Raw genomic sequence first — 17,487 nt, 5'->3', positions numbered from 1 at the left:
AAAGGAAAATAATAGAAGTTCTTTAGGTGGCAGAAGGTCTTTATATATAAATATCAATACGTGTAAGGTCTAATATGCAAAAATAGATCTCCGTTAAACCTGAACCAGAAGAATTAGTGGCTGCTGAGGACAGTGTAAAAAGAGAAAATTGGTTATTTGCCATTGCAAACAATGGGCTTCGCAAAATTGCCATTCAAAAATTTGACTTCGCAAAATTGCCAGTCTAAATATGTACACTTTGTTTTTGTTGCCATAATTCCTATTTAGCTCCTTTGTTTTTGTTTTTTTATTGTCCTCCACGCGAAAAGTCATTGTTGTCCTTGGCTTGGCTGCTGGGAGACGTCGTTTGCATCTTGGCTGCATGAGCCGGAAAGATAGTTCAAATCCGTTTCCACGTGCAAACTGTATCAGACGTCAGAAAGATAGTTCAAATCTGTTTCCACTCGCAAACTGCATCGGACGTCCTTGCAAACGAAGAACGCGTACCCTAGATGTCCACGATGCAGGGCGGCCGTGACGCGGCACCGCCGGCGGACGCGCTCGCCGCCGCCACACAACCACCCGTGCTCAGCGCCGCCACGTCGTCACCTGCGCTTGCAACGACCACGATGGCCGTCGGCACGACCATGGAGGAACTCGCAGCGACCTCGGCAGCCGTCGGCACGATCACGGTGGAACTCGGAGTGACCTCGCCGCCCCTCGTCGTGGCCCCGACAGCAGGCGCGCTCGGCTTGCTGCAAGCGGCCGACGCACTCGGCAGGCTAGATGCAGCCCCAACGTCGTCACGCGCCCCGCCGGATCCTAGTCCGTCCCTCGTGGTGGACACGCCCTCGCTGACCGGCGTTGACGTGGCTTCGCTGGCACCTGCGCTCAACGGAGACTCTACGCCCTCAACGCTGCCTGACATGGTGCAACGTGCCCTGCCTCCGAGGTGTGGTGATGTAGCCTTTTCGTTTTTTTGTTTCTTTTTTTCAACTTTTTTTGTGTAAACCGTAAACTGCAAACGATATTTGGTTTATGTTTGATATGGAGGTTGATGATCCTATACCACAAGTTGACTGGGACAACTTCCAGAAACATGACGCTGATCTTTCTGACGTCTGACGCAGCAAAGGTGCCAACGATGATCCGCCCGACGTCTTGCAGTAGCCAAGGGCAGAAATGTCTTTTCGTGTAGAGGACAATTCCAAAATATAGAAACAAAGAAGTTAAATAAGGATTATGACAATAAAAATAAGTGTATATATTTAGACTGGCAATTTTACGAAGTCAATTTTTTTAATGGCAATTTTGCGAAGCCCATTGGAATGGCAAATAGCCAATTTTCTCGTGCCGCGAAGAAAAGCAAACCCCTCGCCGCCGTCTCCTAGTTGGAGTTACGATCTTGCTGGAGGACGCCGCGTTCTAAAATCCGTTAGGCAATGGCGCCCCCTCTCCTCTCGCCACCGGTGCTCGCCGACGCACTGGCGACGCTGCCACGGTCTTTCCCCTGCTCCCGCCCCACGCGGTAACTGCCCACCGTCGGGTTCGCCGGAGCCGTACGGAACGACCGGCAGCGGAGCTGGAGTGCGCGGAGGAGGGATCTCAGGATTTGTGCCACTGCAACGGAAGCGGATCATGAAAGGGAGGAGGAGGATGTCGCCGACGATTACTACTCCGTTCTGGGTGTGGTAAGTATACTCTGGAACATTGGTTTGCTGTTTAGCAATTAGTTTACCTTATTTAATTTGAATCGTAGACGAAAGAATTAGTTCTCTGGACCAAACCACTTTGGAATCACTATACTATTTTGCTCTTGGTAGTAGCATATTTGTGCTTTTGTTAACATTCTATAAGGTTTGGGGAAGAATCAAAATGCACTTCTATTTCCAGTTTTCCAAAAAAAATGCTTACTTTTTTTTAATCTAGGTTCAGATAATATTACTGATCTTATTTATCTTAGAGATAATAAGTTTGCTGCTAATATGGAACACCTGATTCTTCTACCATTAGATGCCAGATGCAACCCCTGAGGAAATTAAGAAGGCATACTACGGTTGCATGAAAGAGTGCCACCCCGACCTTAGTGGGAACGACCCTGACGTGACTAACTTCTGCATGTTCATCAATGAGGTTTACTCGGTAAGAGTCTGCAATGAAGTTTTAAACTTATGCATGCTGCGTGCAAGATGTTTTCTTATTGGTTATTGCTTTGAAATTTGTCATTGCACGAGCTAACATGGGGTGTGCAAGGGCAGGTGTTGAGTGATCCAGCACAACGTGCAGTGTATGATGAGATCGATGGGTACACAGCAACAGCAATCAACCCTTTCTTTGATGACAGTGCACCCAAGGATCATGTGTTTGTTGATGAGTTTACCTGCATTGGTATATTGATCCTCTCTTGTGAATAGAAGTTTTCTTATGGGTAAGGAGCATGATTCAAGTATCTTGTTTGTTGTGGATGCAACATTGTAGGATGTAAAAACTGTGCCAATATCTGCCCTGGCGTCTTTGAGATTGAGGAAGATTTTGGGAGGTCAAGAGTCTACTCCCAGTCAGGTAGCACAGAGCTAATTCAGGATGCCATTGATAGTTGGTGAGAATTTTTATGATCTTAAAGTCTATTCAGTTGTTAGGTCTTGTAGTTACCCAATTATGAAATGCCTTGCAAATTGTTCAGATTTCAGAAGAAATTAGTTACTCCCTCTGTTCCAAATTATAAGTCGCTTTGATTTTTTTTTGTTCATCCATTTTGCTATGTATCTAGACATATTATTATATCTAGATGCATAGCAAAATGGATGTACCAAAAAAGTCAAAGCGACTTATAATTTGGAACGGATGGAGTAATATGTTGATGATGTTCTCCAAGTTCTGCAGATGCTAATATTTGTGCTAAACTTTTGTCTGTTATCATTCTCAGCCCAGTTGATTGTATTCACTGGACTTCCGCTGCACAATTGTCACTCCTTGAGAATGAGATGCTTAGAGTAGAGAGGGTGAATGTAAGTAGACTTTCTATCAGATGGAACTTTAAAATTTGTGTGATCTATGTAGCTTTTTTGTCGTGGCCGACTCTCAAGCAAATTCTTCGGTCAGTATACATTTCAAGATAAGAGTAGTGTACTGCATACAGTAATAATGAATTTAGTTGAAGAATTATCTGGTGATATTATTCGATATTCTACCATCAGTACAGTAATAAAAAAAATCATAACTGAGCAGGTTGGTTTGATGCTTGCTGGTATGGGAGCTTCAGTCGATGTTTTCCACATGGTAATTATCTCTTTGTTCATGTAAACTTTATCTGCTTTATATAATTTATTACTCCATGGCATGTTCTCAATATTCAGTTTTTTTTTGTCATGGATGCATATATTAACTTAATCGCCCTGTTTGGATAAATTAAAAGTGGAATAAAATACACCTATGGTTTCTTAAACTTTTTTGGGTTCTCAAAACTTCTGAAGTGGCTCACTCCAAGTGAGAATCTGGATCCATAATTGGACCCCAAGTGAACCTAGAGCAAACCATTTAAAACTTTTATATAAGGACTCAATTCCTCACTTTGAATGTTTATGGATCTAGGTGAAAATCACAAAAAAATTTAAGAACCCTGGATGCATTTTACCATCGAAAGCAATATGTTTGTATCATGGAATACCAAGGCTATCAAAGTACAAATTTAACGCTAGTATAATTTCTTATGGACCTTAGATCTAAAGGTGAAGAAGGGCGGGCCTGGTGTAAGCGGTAGAGTCTTACCGCCTGTGACCGGAAGGTCCCGGGTTCGAGTCGCGGTCTCCTCGCATTGCACAAGCGAGGGTAAGGCTTGCCACTGACACCCTTCCCCAGACCCCGCACAGAGCGAGAGCTCTCTGCACTGGGTACGCCCTTAGATCTAAAGGTGAAACTGTCTGTCTGTGTTGATGTTAAGGGTCATATTGTATTGATATATTTTTGTATGTGTGATAGGCAAGTGCTCGCTGGGAAAAGAGTCAAGCAAAAGTCTTGGTACTACTCCTTTGTACACCTTACACCATTATTTGAAAATTTTAAATATAAATGTTTTTTTACTGTAAATCTGTTTGATTTTGCAGGAAAAAGTCAGAACACGGATGGTGAAACAAGAGAATTCAGACACGAGAAGCTCATGGAGTGACATCTGGGGATCCCCACCACAAGATCAAAGCAACGGTAATGCTACTAGAAACTAGAAATAACATATTTTGTCAGAGAAGCACCTTAGTTACTGATCTGCAACATCTAAAACACGCAATCTACATCTACTGACTGTACGTCTATCAGCTCTTATCTTGTTGAAAAATCTGATTGTTTCTAATAATGTGTACTGACAGAGGAGGAAGTATCAGAGAGGGCCAAGATAGAGGCAGCTGCTGCTAGACGGTGGCGAGAGTTCTCCAGACGAGGTGCAGACAGGCCTCCGATACACAAGCTCCCGGAGGCAGTGGGCAACAAAGATTAGTACATATGGAACAGAGAAACATTTGGCATCATTAATTTGACCATATCTGGCATATTGGCTAAATGTACACTTGTACAGTGTCATTGTTTGATACGAACGGAGGATTGCAGTGCCTTCCCAGATTGCACTCATGCTCCTCCATTTGTAAATCTAAATCTAGGTAAGTAGATATAGTGATGCTGATAACATGTATAGAAGACAAGCACCAAGTGCAGAACAAAAGTCAAACATGTAATATAAAATAAAATAAGTAGAAATGTACGTATATATATACATCCGCCGTACCATCGCAGTTCGTACTGCACTGTAACCTTTCGCTTTTGTACGCGCGTTTGTATGTGGCTGTGCAGATGAATTCCGGGGCAAATTTCCTTTGGCAGTAGGCGCGGAAGAAGCCCCAGGATCGGAGCGCATTGCGCATCTGCCAAAGGAGAAGTTGCCCAGCAATGCAAGTGCACATCTGAGTCTCGGAGCCAATGGCCTGTTCGTGTGTTACTGTGTGTGTATGTGCAGGCGCATAGGTTAGTGATCACTGTGCGGGGGTATTTATACTCGCTACTGAAATGTGGCAAGGCACTGCTACTGCTGCAAATTAAAGGCACGATGAGGAATCAAATGGGGATATACCTTAGGACAATGCCGACTACGAGGAGAAAGAACAAAGGCATACAGGCTGGCTGAAATGAATAGGAGGATACACGGCGGTACGTGTTGGGAGGCAAGCAAGCTAGGGCCGGTACGTACCACGTACGTAGGTGGAGCGGCACAGGCTTTTGCAGATTATTATTCCCGGTCCTGAGACCACACTGCAAAACGAGAGGATCGAATCATGGAAAGGCGAGCAAGCCCTAAAGAATCGAAGAGAGTAGGCGGATATCCACGAGCATGTTCGCCTCGCCGCCGCTGGTTTGTGAATCGGTGGCTCCTGCCTGCCTCGGACCGGCGGATCCTACCGCGTCCCTCCTCTCAGGCTAGCTAGCTAGCTTCGCGGCGCATCCAAGCACCACGGGGCACGTACGGCTGTGCGATCGGCGGTGATGGGGCTCGTCGCGTGGTGCGGTGGTGGAAACAAGCTCTGATTTGTCTTGGGTTAGAACTTAGCACTGTGCCTACGGTCGCATCATGTATGTATTTCTCTTCATTTTAGAATAATCACACTTCTTCATACCGTGTCTGAAAGTATATGCTGTTATATAGAAACCGAACGGTAGGCCCTAGTGACGGAGACAGAAAGAAACACCCTGTTCTTTTCTAATAAGTGTGTGTGAGAGAGCGCGCGTTAGAGATGAACATAGAACTAATACTCAAATTTCACACTACTATAGAAAATCTTTTGCACAACGTTTCCATTTGGGGCTCGGAGGCGGTCGGCCTGGTTGTCCGCCTCGGTTATTCGAGGCATGATAGTCGGGCCAGCAACCGTCTCGGTTAATAATGTTTAATCGAGGCGGGCAATATAACTCAAACGCTGCGGTTAATCCATTTACGGAGGCGGGCACACTATAAGGCCCGCCTTGGTAAATAATGGCCTAGCTCGCAGCCTAGACAGCCCATCTCGGCACGATACTGCGCTCAGTGTATATATACTGCCCTTAGGGTTTCACCCATATCCAAACTCTCTCAGCTCCCTTAGCCGACCGCGCTGCACACCGCAGCTCCCTCATCCAAACTCGCCTCCATCTCTCTCATGCGACTCCTCTCTCTCTCTCTCAACCTCACCTCTCTCACTCCTCTCAACCTCATCTCTCTCCGGCGGCGGTGGCCCGTGGATCTGGAACGGCGGCGCTCCTGCCCCTCTCCGAGAGCAGGGGCCTGTGGATCCGGCGCGGCGGCTCTCCTACCCCTCTCCGAGCGCGGCAGACTGTGGATCCGGCGCGGTGGCACTCCTGCCCCTCTCCGAGCGCAGCGGCCCGTGGATCCGGTGCGGCGGCGCTCCTTCCCCTCTACGAGAGCAGCGGCCCGTGCATCCGGTGCAGTAGCGCTCCTACCCCTCTCCGAGCAGATCTGCCTCCACCGATGGCAACGGCGGGCGGATTTGCCTCCATCGATGGCCACGACGGCGGATCTACCTCCATCGACGGCCACGGCGAGCGGATCTACGAGCGGCGGATCTGTTTCACGGCAGTGGTGCCGCGGTGGCTGGCGGTAGGGCTAGAAACGGGCTCGTCGGTGGCCTCTGGGGTTTTTTTATTCGATTAACCGAGGCGGACAGGGCAACCGTCTCGGTTAATGCCACGATTAACCGTGACCTTCGCCTCGGTTAAGCATTTTTGCCCGCCGCGGTAAAGTTTTGTGTAGTAGTGTCAGGTATTCCTATTGACTACAAAGGATGTCCCTTACTTGGACTGCTACGTTGGAGATCTATATCATCCTTTCGGATGTCTGGATAGAAGCGTGTGTTCGGACGTCCGGATAGAAGCGTGTGTCCGGACGCCCGCGCCTCCTCCGTCATGCATGCCAACGCCGCGCCCGCCGCTCCTTCCTCCTACCCTCTCCTCTCTCTCCACGAGTCCGGACGCCACACTTCCTCCCCGCGCCCGCCGCCGTCCCTGCACGCTCCTTCCCCTGAACCCCTCCTCTCTCTACACGGGCAGGACCCAGGAGCAGCTATGAGGACGACTAGATGAGCGCGCCCCGTCCGCACGACCCTAGGTGCGCCGCACACCTAGATCGCCAGCCCCAGCATGCCCCATCACCGGCCCTGGCTCGCCGCACCCCATACCCTGGTGCTCGAGCCGTCCCTCATGACTCTCTACCTTTGAAATATGAAACACTTGGATGCAACATGTGTCTGAAGCAGATGAAATATTTGGAACATACACTTGAAGCATGTGTGAAACATATGCAATATCCAAATAAAGTACTTGCAACTTTCAACATGAAAACACTTATTGGAACATAAGACTGAAACGAGTGAAACATTTCGAACATACTCTTGCGACATATATGTGTGAAACATATGCAACATCCAGATCGAAATGCTTGCAACATACGCCTAAAACAGATGAAACATTTTGAACAAACTCTTGCAACATGCCTCTGAAACACTTGCAACTTATGCAACATCCCGATTTACTTTTGCAACATCCACATAAAACACTTGCAACGTACCTCTGAAACATCACTTGAAACATACGCTTGCAACATGCGCTTCCAGCGCAATATCTCCTTGCTATTTCGGAATGGAGGCTCGTCGACGCGTGGAGTTCACCGATGTAGAGCTCACCGTTCTGGTGGAGAAGGCCACGGCAGGTCTGGTGGAGAAGGCCGTAGCGGGCGAGAGGCGTGGTGGAGAGGGAGGAAGACGGGCTGCTGGACTCTGGCGCAGTGGAGATGCCACCTAGCGGAGCAGAGGCGCGGTGGAGAGCGCGGTCGCCGAGGTGGCGCAGGCGCGGCGGAGCGTAGTCGCGGTCTCGCGGAGACCTGTCGTAGCGCTGCTGTGAGGTGAGTTTTTTTAGAACGGCTGGAGCGAGTGGATGAGCACATAAAAAGGGTGGTCGTTGGGCTGGCACGGGTGGCTCACCATCTAGAGCGTCCGACACGGACGGATGCCCTATACCAAGAATTACCGCCTATATAATCATGTTTGTAGCCAGCTTGCACGTGTACTCGCTTTAGGCTAGTATATATGTACGTGTACACCATGGGTTGGCAATTCTACATTGTGTCGTGTTTGAGAAGGTAATTGATTGGGGTGCATCAACCAAACTGGCAAAATGTGAGGAGTACAATAATTTCTTTGGTCCGCCGTCCCTCACTTGCAACGTACGTCTTTTTTTCTATCCCTTCCTCCCTCTCACTCTTCTCCCTTTCACGGATGGTAAAGTACAACCTAGCAGACAGTCGGCCAGCATGCACAGACGGACCGCTAGAGTAGAACCTGACCAGCAAAGACTAATCACCTCTGCACAGATCCCACATCCAATCCACAAATGCATGGCCTAGCCAGCAGATCGCCTAGGATCACGTACTAGGGATAGTATGGAAGCATAGACGGACGATACATGGATATTCTCTCCATTCTAGAGAGGGTTGTTTTCATGTCGTCATGCCCAGACAGACCATCTGACCAGTCGGACAGACGGTCCATAACTAGTATGTTGCGATTTTTTTTATCCCTAAAAATATACAATAATATGCCTTTCCATAAGAAAGACTCTTTTCTTTGTCCTTTCTTTGTAAGATAAATCAGCAGATAAATATGGATTAGATATGCCACAAGTAAATATTTGAAGAAGAAATGAATTAGAATTTTTGAATAATGGATCCTTCTAATCAAATCTAATTAATCCAATGCAAAATTATGCTTCCCACAACTACGTACTCATAACCGAGTTTATATTTTGGATGCATATTCAGTGTTTGGATACTAATCATGAGAATGTATATTCTTCCACAATATGTTATTGAGAGGACTAAAGAAACAAGAACAACGATGACTAATTCATCCGCCAATATATTTCCGGAAAGTCAAAAACTAGGTAATAATGGTCTTGTGAAATCTTCTACGAAGACAACACCAGAGAAGCACCTTGTCTGCAAATTGGTTTAGGCAGACGATACGCCCGTTTAGAGGGACAACCTAACAAAATTTCACCTACGGGTTATGCCATCTGACTATCTGAGATAGTTACCCCAAACATAACTCAGTCACGGCCACTCGGACAGTCTGATGGTTAGTGTCGATGTTTCGAGTCACCACCGATGAATAAATTTCTAATATTGCGCGTCTGACTCGGATGGTGTTCTTCGAGGACACGAGGTTTATACTGGTTCCGGTAGAATGTTCCTACGTCCAGCTCGTTGTTGTTGCTCGTGTTACTGGCACCAAAAGTTTGTAGTGGGGGTTACAAACGGGCGAGAGAGGGACATGTCCCAAGTCTCTGATGAAAGGAGTGAACGGGTGCTGAGAGCTCGATTGCTGCTTAGTTGTGTGATCGGTTCGGGGTTCGATGGGTTTTTTTGCTTGAATCCGATCAGTCATCACATGCCCTTTATGGTACGCACTGCTTTTCCTTTTATAGGCCAAGAGAAAACACGGGTTACAGCGGAGGAAAAGAGAAGAATGAGAGGGAGAAGAAGTCCTTCAGGATCGTCGGGTCCTTCTTCTCCTTCATGCGGATCCCGCCGACCCTGTAGATGTCAACAGGGGCAACTCCACGTCATGGCCCTGTCCATCACTGGCGCCATGCGCAGGCATCGTCTGCCGGTCATGGTGCTCCACTCCGTCTTGACGGACGTCGAGATGAACTGACGCGCCTGTCAGTGTTCGTACGAGGGTTAGGCAGAACAGTACCGGTACGCTCAACGCTATTCTTGATATGAATCCTCAGGTATGGACTATCGTGGCCGCGGGTTACATTGAGGCGTGCCAGTCTTTTCTCTAGTGTCAAAGTTTTGACCCAGGCCCATATGTCTGGACCTGGAGTGGTTGGCGGCAGTATGGAACTCCATCGGGCGAGACGGAGCCCTCATCCGAGGGGTCGGGCGAGGTGGAGCCCGCTGCCTCAGGGTCGGACGAGGCGGAGCCTGCCCCAGAGGTCGGATAAAGCGGAGCCCACCCCCAGAGGTCGGACGAGGCGGAGCCTGCGGCCTCGGGGTCGGACGAGGTGGGGCACGAACCCAAGGGCCGGACGAGGCGGAGCCCGCGGTCACGGGGTCGGGCGAGGCGGAGCCCTCCCCTAGGGGCTGGGCGAGGCGGAGCGCAAACCCAACGGTCGGGCGAGACGAAGCCCGCGGCCTTAGGGTCGGGCGAGGCAGAGCGCAAACCCAAGGGTCGGGCGAGGCGGAGCCCTCTCCCAGGGGCCGGGCGAGACGAAGCCCATGGCCTTGGGGTCGGACGAGGCGGAGCCCTCCCCCATAGGTCGGGCGAGGCGGAGTTCACCCCCAGAGGTCGGGCGAGGCGGAGCCCGTGGCCTCGGGGTCGGGCGAGGCGGATCCCTCCCCTAGAGGTCGGGCGAGGCAGAGCTTACACGCCTGGGGTTGGTTCGAGCCATAGTCGCGCTCTTGACTGCTCAGATGAATCAATGTTGATGGTCATTAGCTCATCCTCTTCGGATATCCTAGTATTAGTCCCCGACAGTTAGTACTGGACGGTCCTCACAAACCCACTCAAGTCTCAAGCACACATGTTCTTGAGGGGCAATCTAACCCCTCGGACGAACGGTCCGACTTAAGTATCCGGATAGTCTGGCTAATTAGATGGGCAGTCTATATGTCGACTAGCACCCTGTAGCCTAAGACCTAAGAAGTAATGTTGTTGCATAACTTGTTTATGTTACTCGAGATGCATGTTGACGTATGTAGGGCTATGACTTGTTCACCTCCATACCTTGAAGTGTTGATTGTTTACTTCTTAATTGATTGCTTAAAATACTTATGGATGCATTTGATGGCTTTCTCATTGTTTACCCGACAAGGAATTTTGATACCTTAGGACCATTATAGTTACGGCCACTGTTCGCGGGCTTTGGTCGCCGGCTTCCATGTGGCATTGGGCAGGCGTCAGCCCCATACATGGTCTTACGACTTTGTGAGTTAGGAGTTGATTGCTTTAGATGAGTCATATGGGCAGTGACCCTATCCTCTTGTGGGTAACATTATGCACCCCTGCAAGGACACCTTTAATCATTTCGAAATATCACAATCTCAGTTATGAGTATGTTCCTAATTTCTAGCATCACAATAGACTTACCATGAAAGGACTCGTGAAGATCGAGGTCCACCCTCATGTTTTTATTCATGACACTATTTACTCGTATGATAGTTGGTTAGGTGAATCTTTCCATTATGCACAAAATGTTTAAGGAAACCTAACTTGTTTACTTTGCTAAAGCCATAATGCATATTATTTGAGTAATATCACGTAAATCCTACGAAGTACAATTGTGTAGGGCATAGTGCTACATTGGATGTAGGAGGGAGACGAGCTTCGGCTCGACTGGCCGGGAGGTGAGGCTTAAGGCCTCTGCTTGCCGACCGGAGTTCAAGGCCCGCTGTGGGCAGAATTTCCGGTACCCACCAAAAAAATCCCCTCGTCTGTCTCGACTTTCCCAAAGCACAGGCAACGGACCGGCCCACTCACAGGGTAACGGGCCCCTGTGTAAGGGCGGGACACGGTGTTCGGGGGTTTTCTCGGCCTGCGTGAGAAGGTCTTCTTCCTTAAGCACAAAGTTGCGGGGGCTGTCTGCCCACCGTAGGCCGAGTTTTTTTTACATTTGATGTAGGAGATGACCCCCATGTATGGCTACTTCTATGCTCTTGACCCTGTCGATTTTTTCTCGAATATGCAAAAAGTTTGCGCATCTTTGTATCAATGACGTGCCACAAACATGGCACACTAGGGGGGGGGTTTATGTTATACAATCGGTTCTGCCCTCCTAGCAGAAGGGGATCATGGGCTATTACTCGCTAAAAAAACTACATAGCCAACATCAGCGATCAGACGCGCTGGTTTGTGTGGCGCCTCATCCGCCCTCCTTGTGGGTTCGGGAAGAGCTCTCGCATTGCATCAGCATACGAGGAGTTGAGCTGGTTGACGAAGATATTGTCGTAGACATTCTTGGTTGCCGTGGAAGGCTTCTCCGGCCCGTCGAGGAATCCCATCCGCTTCATCACCAGCACCTCCCCCTGCTTAGAACCCGGGACGCGTGAAAGTGGCTGAGCGACGATCCTCCTGTTGCGTATCGGTAATTTTGGTTGTGCCTCCACCACCGGCTGAGGCAGCGGCGGCGATGGCGCCTTACGCAGGATCTTGTCGGTGAATCACTTTAGCTTCTTTGCGGCCGAGCTCCCGCGTTGAGGTCGGGGAGTGACCCTGTCGATTGAGAATAGTGAGTTGATAGGGATCGAGAGGCATAACTCGTGGTGGTGGCATAAAACACGAGATGTATTTATGAACTTATCATATCAATCGACTTTCCGATCCGCTCTGGTGTGAATGTTAACTAAGCATGTGTTACACTAAGTGGGATGTAATAACTTAACTAATTTCACCTAAGTTTGGCAACCATGCATCGTTGTTAAGACAGGAAGTACGTGTGTCACTCACCAGTCACACCACGCCTTTGTCGAGTGGTGACAGTTAGTGACGACACTAGCGAGGCCTATATCCATATTTGCATGCCAGCAGCACCACATGGGTAAACGCTATGCTTACGTGGGCAATGCCATGTCTGCATCATGCATGCAATACACGGCAAATTATGTAACTGGCGCATCTAGTAGTACGCTAAAAACAGCACGCAGAATCAGGAATACAAACTAAGAAAAAAAAGGGGAATAACTAGTGCCCGGACGTTCGGCCCCAGGCCACGTCCGGATGCAGCTCCGTCGCACTCTGTCATGTCCCCACGTAATAGAGTGTCCGTTGCGCCCACGTAATAGTGGAGCCCGCCCGCTCACCGCGTCCGTAGGGGTCTCAATCTCTTCGCGCCCGCGTCACCTCCATAGCCAGGGTCTACATCTCCGTCGCGCGAGGAGATGACACAAGCTTCTACTCCAGGACCTCTGGCGGAGGTAGCATGTCGTACAGCAACGGGCCGCATGCGCCAGCGCGGACGCTTGCGCGTCCTTCGGTGGAGCGTTGCCGCCAGCTTACAGCCGACGCCACCATGGCTCTTGCAGTAGCTCTCTTCCTCGCTAAACAGCCTTACATTGAGATCTACTTTTGCAATACTCAGATGAAACAATTACAACATGCGACTGAAACAGATGAAACATTTAGAACATACACTTACAACATAGTTATTGTAACATATGCAACATCCAGATAGAATACTTGCAACATACGTCTGAAATAGATAAAACATATAAAACATGTGCAAATATCCGGATTAAAATGCTTGCAACATATCTCTGGAACAGATGAAACATTTTGAATAAGCGCTTGCAACATGCCTCTGAAACACTTGCAACATATGCAATATGTGCAACATCCCCGATCTACTTTTGCAACATCCATAAAAAAAACAACTGCAACATACCCTTGAAACGATTGAAACACCTGAAAGATACATTTGCAACATAGGAGAGGGGAAAGCCTGGGCCGGTCGATTACAGCCGTCGGGGTCGGAGCCGGAGGTGAGCGGCGGCGCACGAGCACCACCAGCACCCAGCACCACCAGTGGTGCACCCAGCACCACCAGTGGTGCGTGTGAGCACCACCACCAGCCAGTGCACCAGCACCGGCCTTGGCTCAGTCCAGCGGGCGGCGCGGCGCACGGCCAAAGCAAGGAGCAAGGTGCTGGTGGGGCGCGCCACAGGCGGGGGAGAAGAGCGAGGAGCGAGCGGCGCAAGTGGGGCGCGCAACGGCGCAGGAGTGAGGGAGCGGGCAGGGTCAGGGCGCGGTGGGAGAAGGCCGAGCGGAGTGAGCGAGCGGTGTCCGAATAAGAATAAGAGACGGAGGAAGTCAAAGTTGTGGTACACCACACCACGTGTCCATCCGAAGAGAGTCGCTGGCGTCGGACGTACTGTTTGTAGCATTATTATCGAAAAACACACACATGAGATCTTACGGGGACTCAAAACTGCATTGCTGGGCAAATCTCCTTTGGCAGTGTCTTCACGCAGGTCATCGACCAGCCAAGTTACTGCCAGAGGAGACCCACCCGGTAATGCATGGGCCCTGCATATCAGACACACCGCAGCTTTGCCTATCTTCTACGTCTGTTCTTGCCGGCTCCATCTACCCTGCTGAGATTTCCATGTCCGAGGTTTCACATATTTATAGCGAGGCGGCGTCACGCAGTCGCGTCCAGCTACGCCGCCCAATAGGTGGATCGAATCGGCATTATTCTGAGCACAAAACTACCGAAGACGCATCAGGCCCGATTTTTTGCACTCGCTCGTCCAATGGTTTCGGTGCCGTTCGCATTTTTATGATTTCTTGGTGCTGGGTTTGGGCTTGATCCATCTGCATGACTGATGACTACTCTGCATGGTGCCATGCACTCATGGCCTCACAAAAAAAAAAAATCATGGCCTCACCATGCTGATCCGTGCTCAATGCTCACGATGAACTGCTTCTGGAATCTGGACATGCCTGTCCGGCGGCATATGCTGCCTGCAGTAGAAAGCAACAGGAAGGAAGCGTGGAGAAACGTGTGCCTATAGCTTAATCTAGCAGTGTATGGTCAAGGCCATACACAAGCTAGCTTTTTTTTCCTTGCCTTTTTGCCCCTATACTCTCTTTGTTCTAAACTGTAAGTTTGCATTTTTCCCGTGCTGCTCAACACAATATTCCTTCATGGTCAGCTTTCCGAAGCAGCCGTCTTTATGAATTATGCCAGCTGGTACGGTGTTCCGCCCAGAAAAGCTTTCCAACTGCAGGAGAATAGAGAAGATCCAATAGAATGTACCATTGTAGCAGCAACATCCAAATCCACACGAACAAAAGCATATATACATCAAGGGTTCTTTTGTTGCATGTGGAGACCCTAGGTGATTTCAACAGCAACATCTCCATTAAAAGCTGGCTGGCTATCCAAGAATAAAATCTGCTCATATCTGTGCTCATATGCTATCTGTCTGTCTACTGGTAGTTTCTGCAAAGACTGCTTGCTAGTCCTGAGAGAGGCAATCTTTTCTATAATACTGTACTGGAGGATGAACTTAAACAAAATTCCTGTACTGTCTGAACATCAGAAAAAGGCAGGTTGGCTTTCTACACAGGAGCACATTCCATAGGAAATCCGATAGAGAAGCCACCCGCAAGAAAGGTTTAGGTCCACCGGAATAGTCCCCAGACTCGGAGCATATGCCGTCGCATGGCGCGCTATATAAACCAGGTCAAGGCCTCAACACATTCATCAACAAGCGTCAGAGCTCTGAAAAATACAAGGAGAGCTAGTTGGCATGCGCTGAGCATGAATTACAGGGTACATCTCCTTTGGCACAGATGCATGCAGCAGAATGCATAGATGCATATGCGAATCAGTCGAGAGTAAGCTAGCTTGGTAGCTGAAGTTGCTGGCCAAATGGTGCAAATAAACAGCAGCCGTATGCGTGCCAAAGGAGAATTGCCCTGCGATTCTAGGCTCTGCAATTTTGGTGTGACGGTTCATCGAGCTGTGCATAGATAGATCCAATTAAGAGACAAAGCCAATATCAGATACATGGTATTACAGTTTGAGTCTGGTTTTGCCATAAAGGTGCGACTATATGTTCAGGTAATTGCCATTATAAGCGCTATACCCAGCATTTTTACCTGTAATTAGCTGTGTATATGTTTTAGTACATATGATGAATCCGTTGATAGTGGTGGCTGAAATTATTTAGACTAGCTCAGAATTGATCAAACAAGCTATATATCCTGCTGACCCCAACCGCTCAAAGATAACAAGAAAATTCATCAAGGACATCTGAGTTTTCTCATTTTGTCACCAAAGCAAAATCATTCCTTTTTCCTCTCAAAAAGAAATATATTTCAGAGATAGCACATTAAGCAGTACCATTTTATATAGTCTCTATAGGATTACCAGCGCGTCCAATAATGCTCTTTTAGAACGACCCACCGGACTACCAATTATTGATTTGAGGCATTGTGCAATGGGCATAAAGGGAAGAGCAGTATTTATACTCCTGACTTGCACAGTGGAATCGCAAGAGGCATGGATACAGTTACACTTGTTGCTTCTACCTGTCTTTCCACAATGCCATGAAGATAAAAAATGCACCACATCATTTTTGACAACCAGTTCAATATTTTCGACAAGAACCGTATTTACCATTCCTAGGAATTGTTTCTGTAGTGATTTTAGCGAATCATTCTAGGTTGTTTGTACCCATCGTAATCCGTTCACAACTACCTTCTGTTCTTGCGTTGGCTTGCTAGACGCGTCACATAAAACTAATTCTTCTATATTAATACAACGATACACAACACTCTTGCGTAGAAAGTCTAGAATATGGGCATATCATAGACTCATAGTTAGTTTACCTCAAGTGATATCATACTGTACATTTGATCTTTCATCTTTCTGATGCCTAATACATTTTTTGACACCATGGGGAAGAACCATGTAGATATCCAAGTAATCTGCTAATCTTTCTTCATTGTATATGCATATGGAACAAACAATTAGAAAGCCAATTCAAGCATCATCTTAGTATATCTTACAATGAGCAGGTATGCAATCAAATTCCAGACTGAGGTTAAAACCTCCCTGTGCAAACAAAAGTCATCACGGCCACTATCAAATTCTGATGGATTATTAATCATGTCTCGACAAATATGGAAAGCACAAAATTTAAAACATAGATGATGGGTTTACTTATGTTTCATTCTAACACTACCGGAATCCTCAAATTTGCCGAGTGTTTTTGTGTTTGCCAAGTGTATTCTCTCGGGCACTCGACGACTAAGTTTTTTGCAGAGTGCTGCGCTAAAAACACTCGGCAAAAAAAAACACTCGACAAAATAGGAGGTTTGCCGAGTGCCAAATAAAAAACACTCGGCAACGAGCTGGTTTGCCGAGTGCAAAAAAAAACACTCGCAAAAAAATAAAATCTTTTTTTTGGAAAAAAAGAAGAAAAATAAACTTTGCCGAGTGTTCAGATCTAGAACACTCGGCAAAGAAATAAAATCTTTTTTCAGAAAAAGAAAGAGAAGAAAAAATAAAAAAAAACTTTGCCAAATGTTCAGATCCAGAACACTCGGCAAAGAAATATTTTTTTTTGGAAATAAAACCCCGCTTCCCTCCACTGCCTCCCCCGCACACCGCGCGCACCTCCCTCCCGGCGCCCCCTCCCAGCTCCCTCTCCCTGCCCTCCCCGCCGGCGCACCTCCTCCCTCCCCTCCCCACCCCTCGCCTCGCCTCGTCGGCGCCCCCTCCCCTCAAATCCCGGCCGGCGCCCCTCCCCTCCTCTCCCGGCGTCCCCTCCCCTCCTCTCCCGGCGTCTCCTCCCCTCGCCGGCGTCCCCTCCTCTCCCGGCGCCCCTCCCTCTCTCCCGGCTCCCCCTACCCTCCTCTCCCAGATCCGGCGCCCCCTCCCTCTATCCCGGCGGCGTCGCCCCCTCCC

General features: G+C 48.4%; 1 protein-coding gene across 1 annotated transcript; it reads left to right on the top strand.

Moving 5' to 3' along the window:
• Positions 1-1,412: 1,412 nt before the first annotated feature.
• LOC136518348 (chaperone protein dnaJ C76, chloroplastic-like) lies at positions 1,413-4,744 on the top strand. Its single transcript, XM_066511996.1, has 9 exons — positions 1,413-1,670; positions 1,993-2,121; positions 2,238-2,367; positions 2,458-2,578; positions 2,906-2,987; positions 3,208-3,258; positions 3,958-3,996; positions 4,083-4,179; positions 4,341-4,744. The coding sequence occupies exons 2-9, from the start codon at positions 1,993-1,995 to the stop codon at positions 4,466-4,468; spliced, it is 777 nt and encodes a 258-aa protein (XP_066368093.1). The 5' UTR covers positions 1,413-1,670; the 3' UTR covers positions 4,469-4,744.
• The last annotated feature ends 12,743 nt before the right edge of the window (positions 4,745-17,487 follow it).

The sequence above is a fragment of the Miscanthus floridulus genome, chromosome 17 (genome assembly GCF_019320115.1).
Source record: "Miscanthus floridulus cultivar M001 chromosome 17, ASM1932011v1, whole genome shotgun sequence".
In the NCBI taxonomy this organism is placed as follows: domain Eukaryota; kingdom Viridiplantae; phylum Streptophyta; class Magnoliopsida; order Poales; family Poaceae; genus Miscanthus; species Miscanthus floridulus.
This window is presented reverse-complemented; position numbering and strand designations above follow the sequence as displayed.

Bases quoted from the DNA above. Each gene is read 5' to 3' on its own strand.
- LOC136518348 (XM_066511996.1), top strand. From the start codon at position 1,993: ATGCCAGATGCAACCCCTGAGGAAATTAAGAAGGCATACTACGGTTGC. The intron at 2,368-2,457 runs GTATATTGATCC...GCAACATTGTAG, and splicing joins TGATGAGTTTACCTGCATTG to GATGTAAAAACTGTGCCAAT. The intron at 3,259-3,957 runs GTAATTATCTCT...TATGTGTGATAG, and splicing joins CAGTCGATGTTTTCCACATG to GCAAGTGCTCGCTGGGAAAA.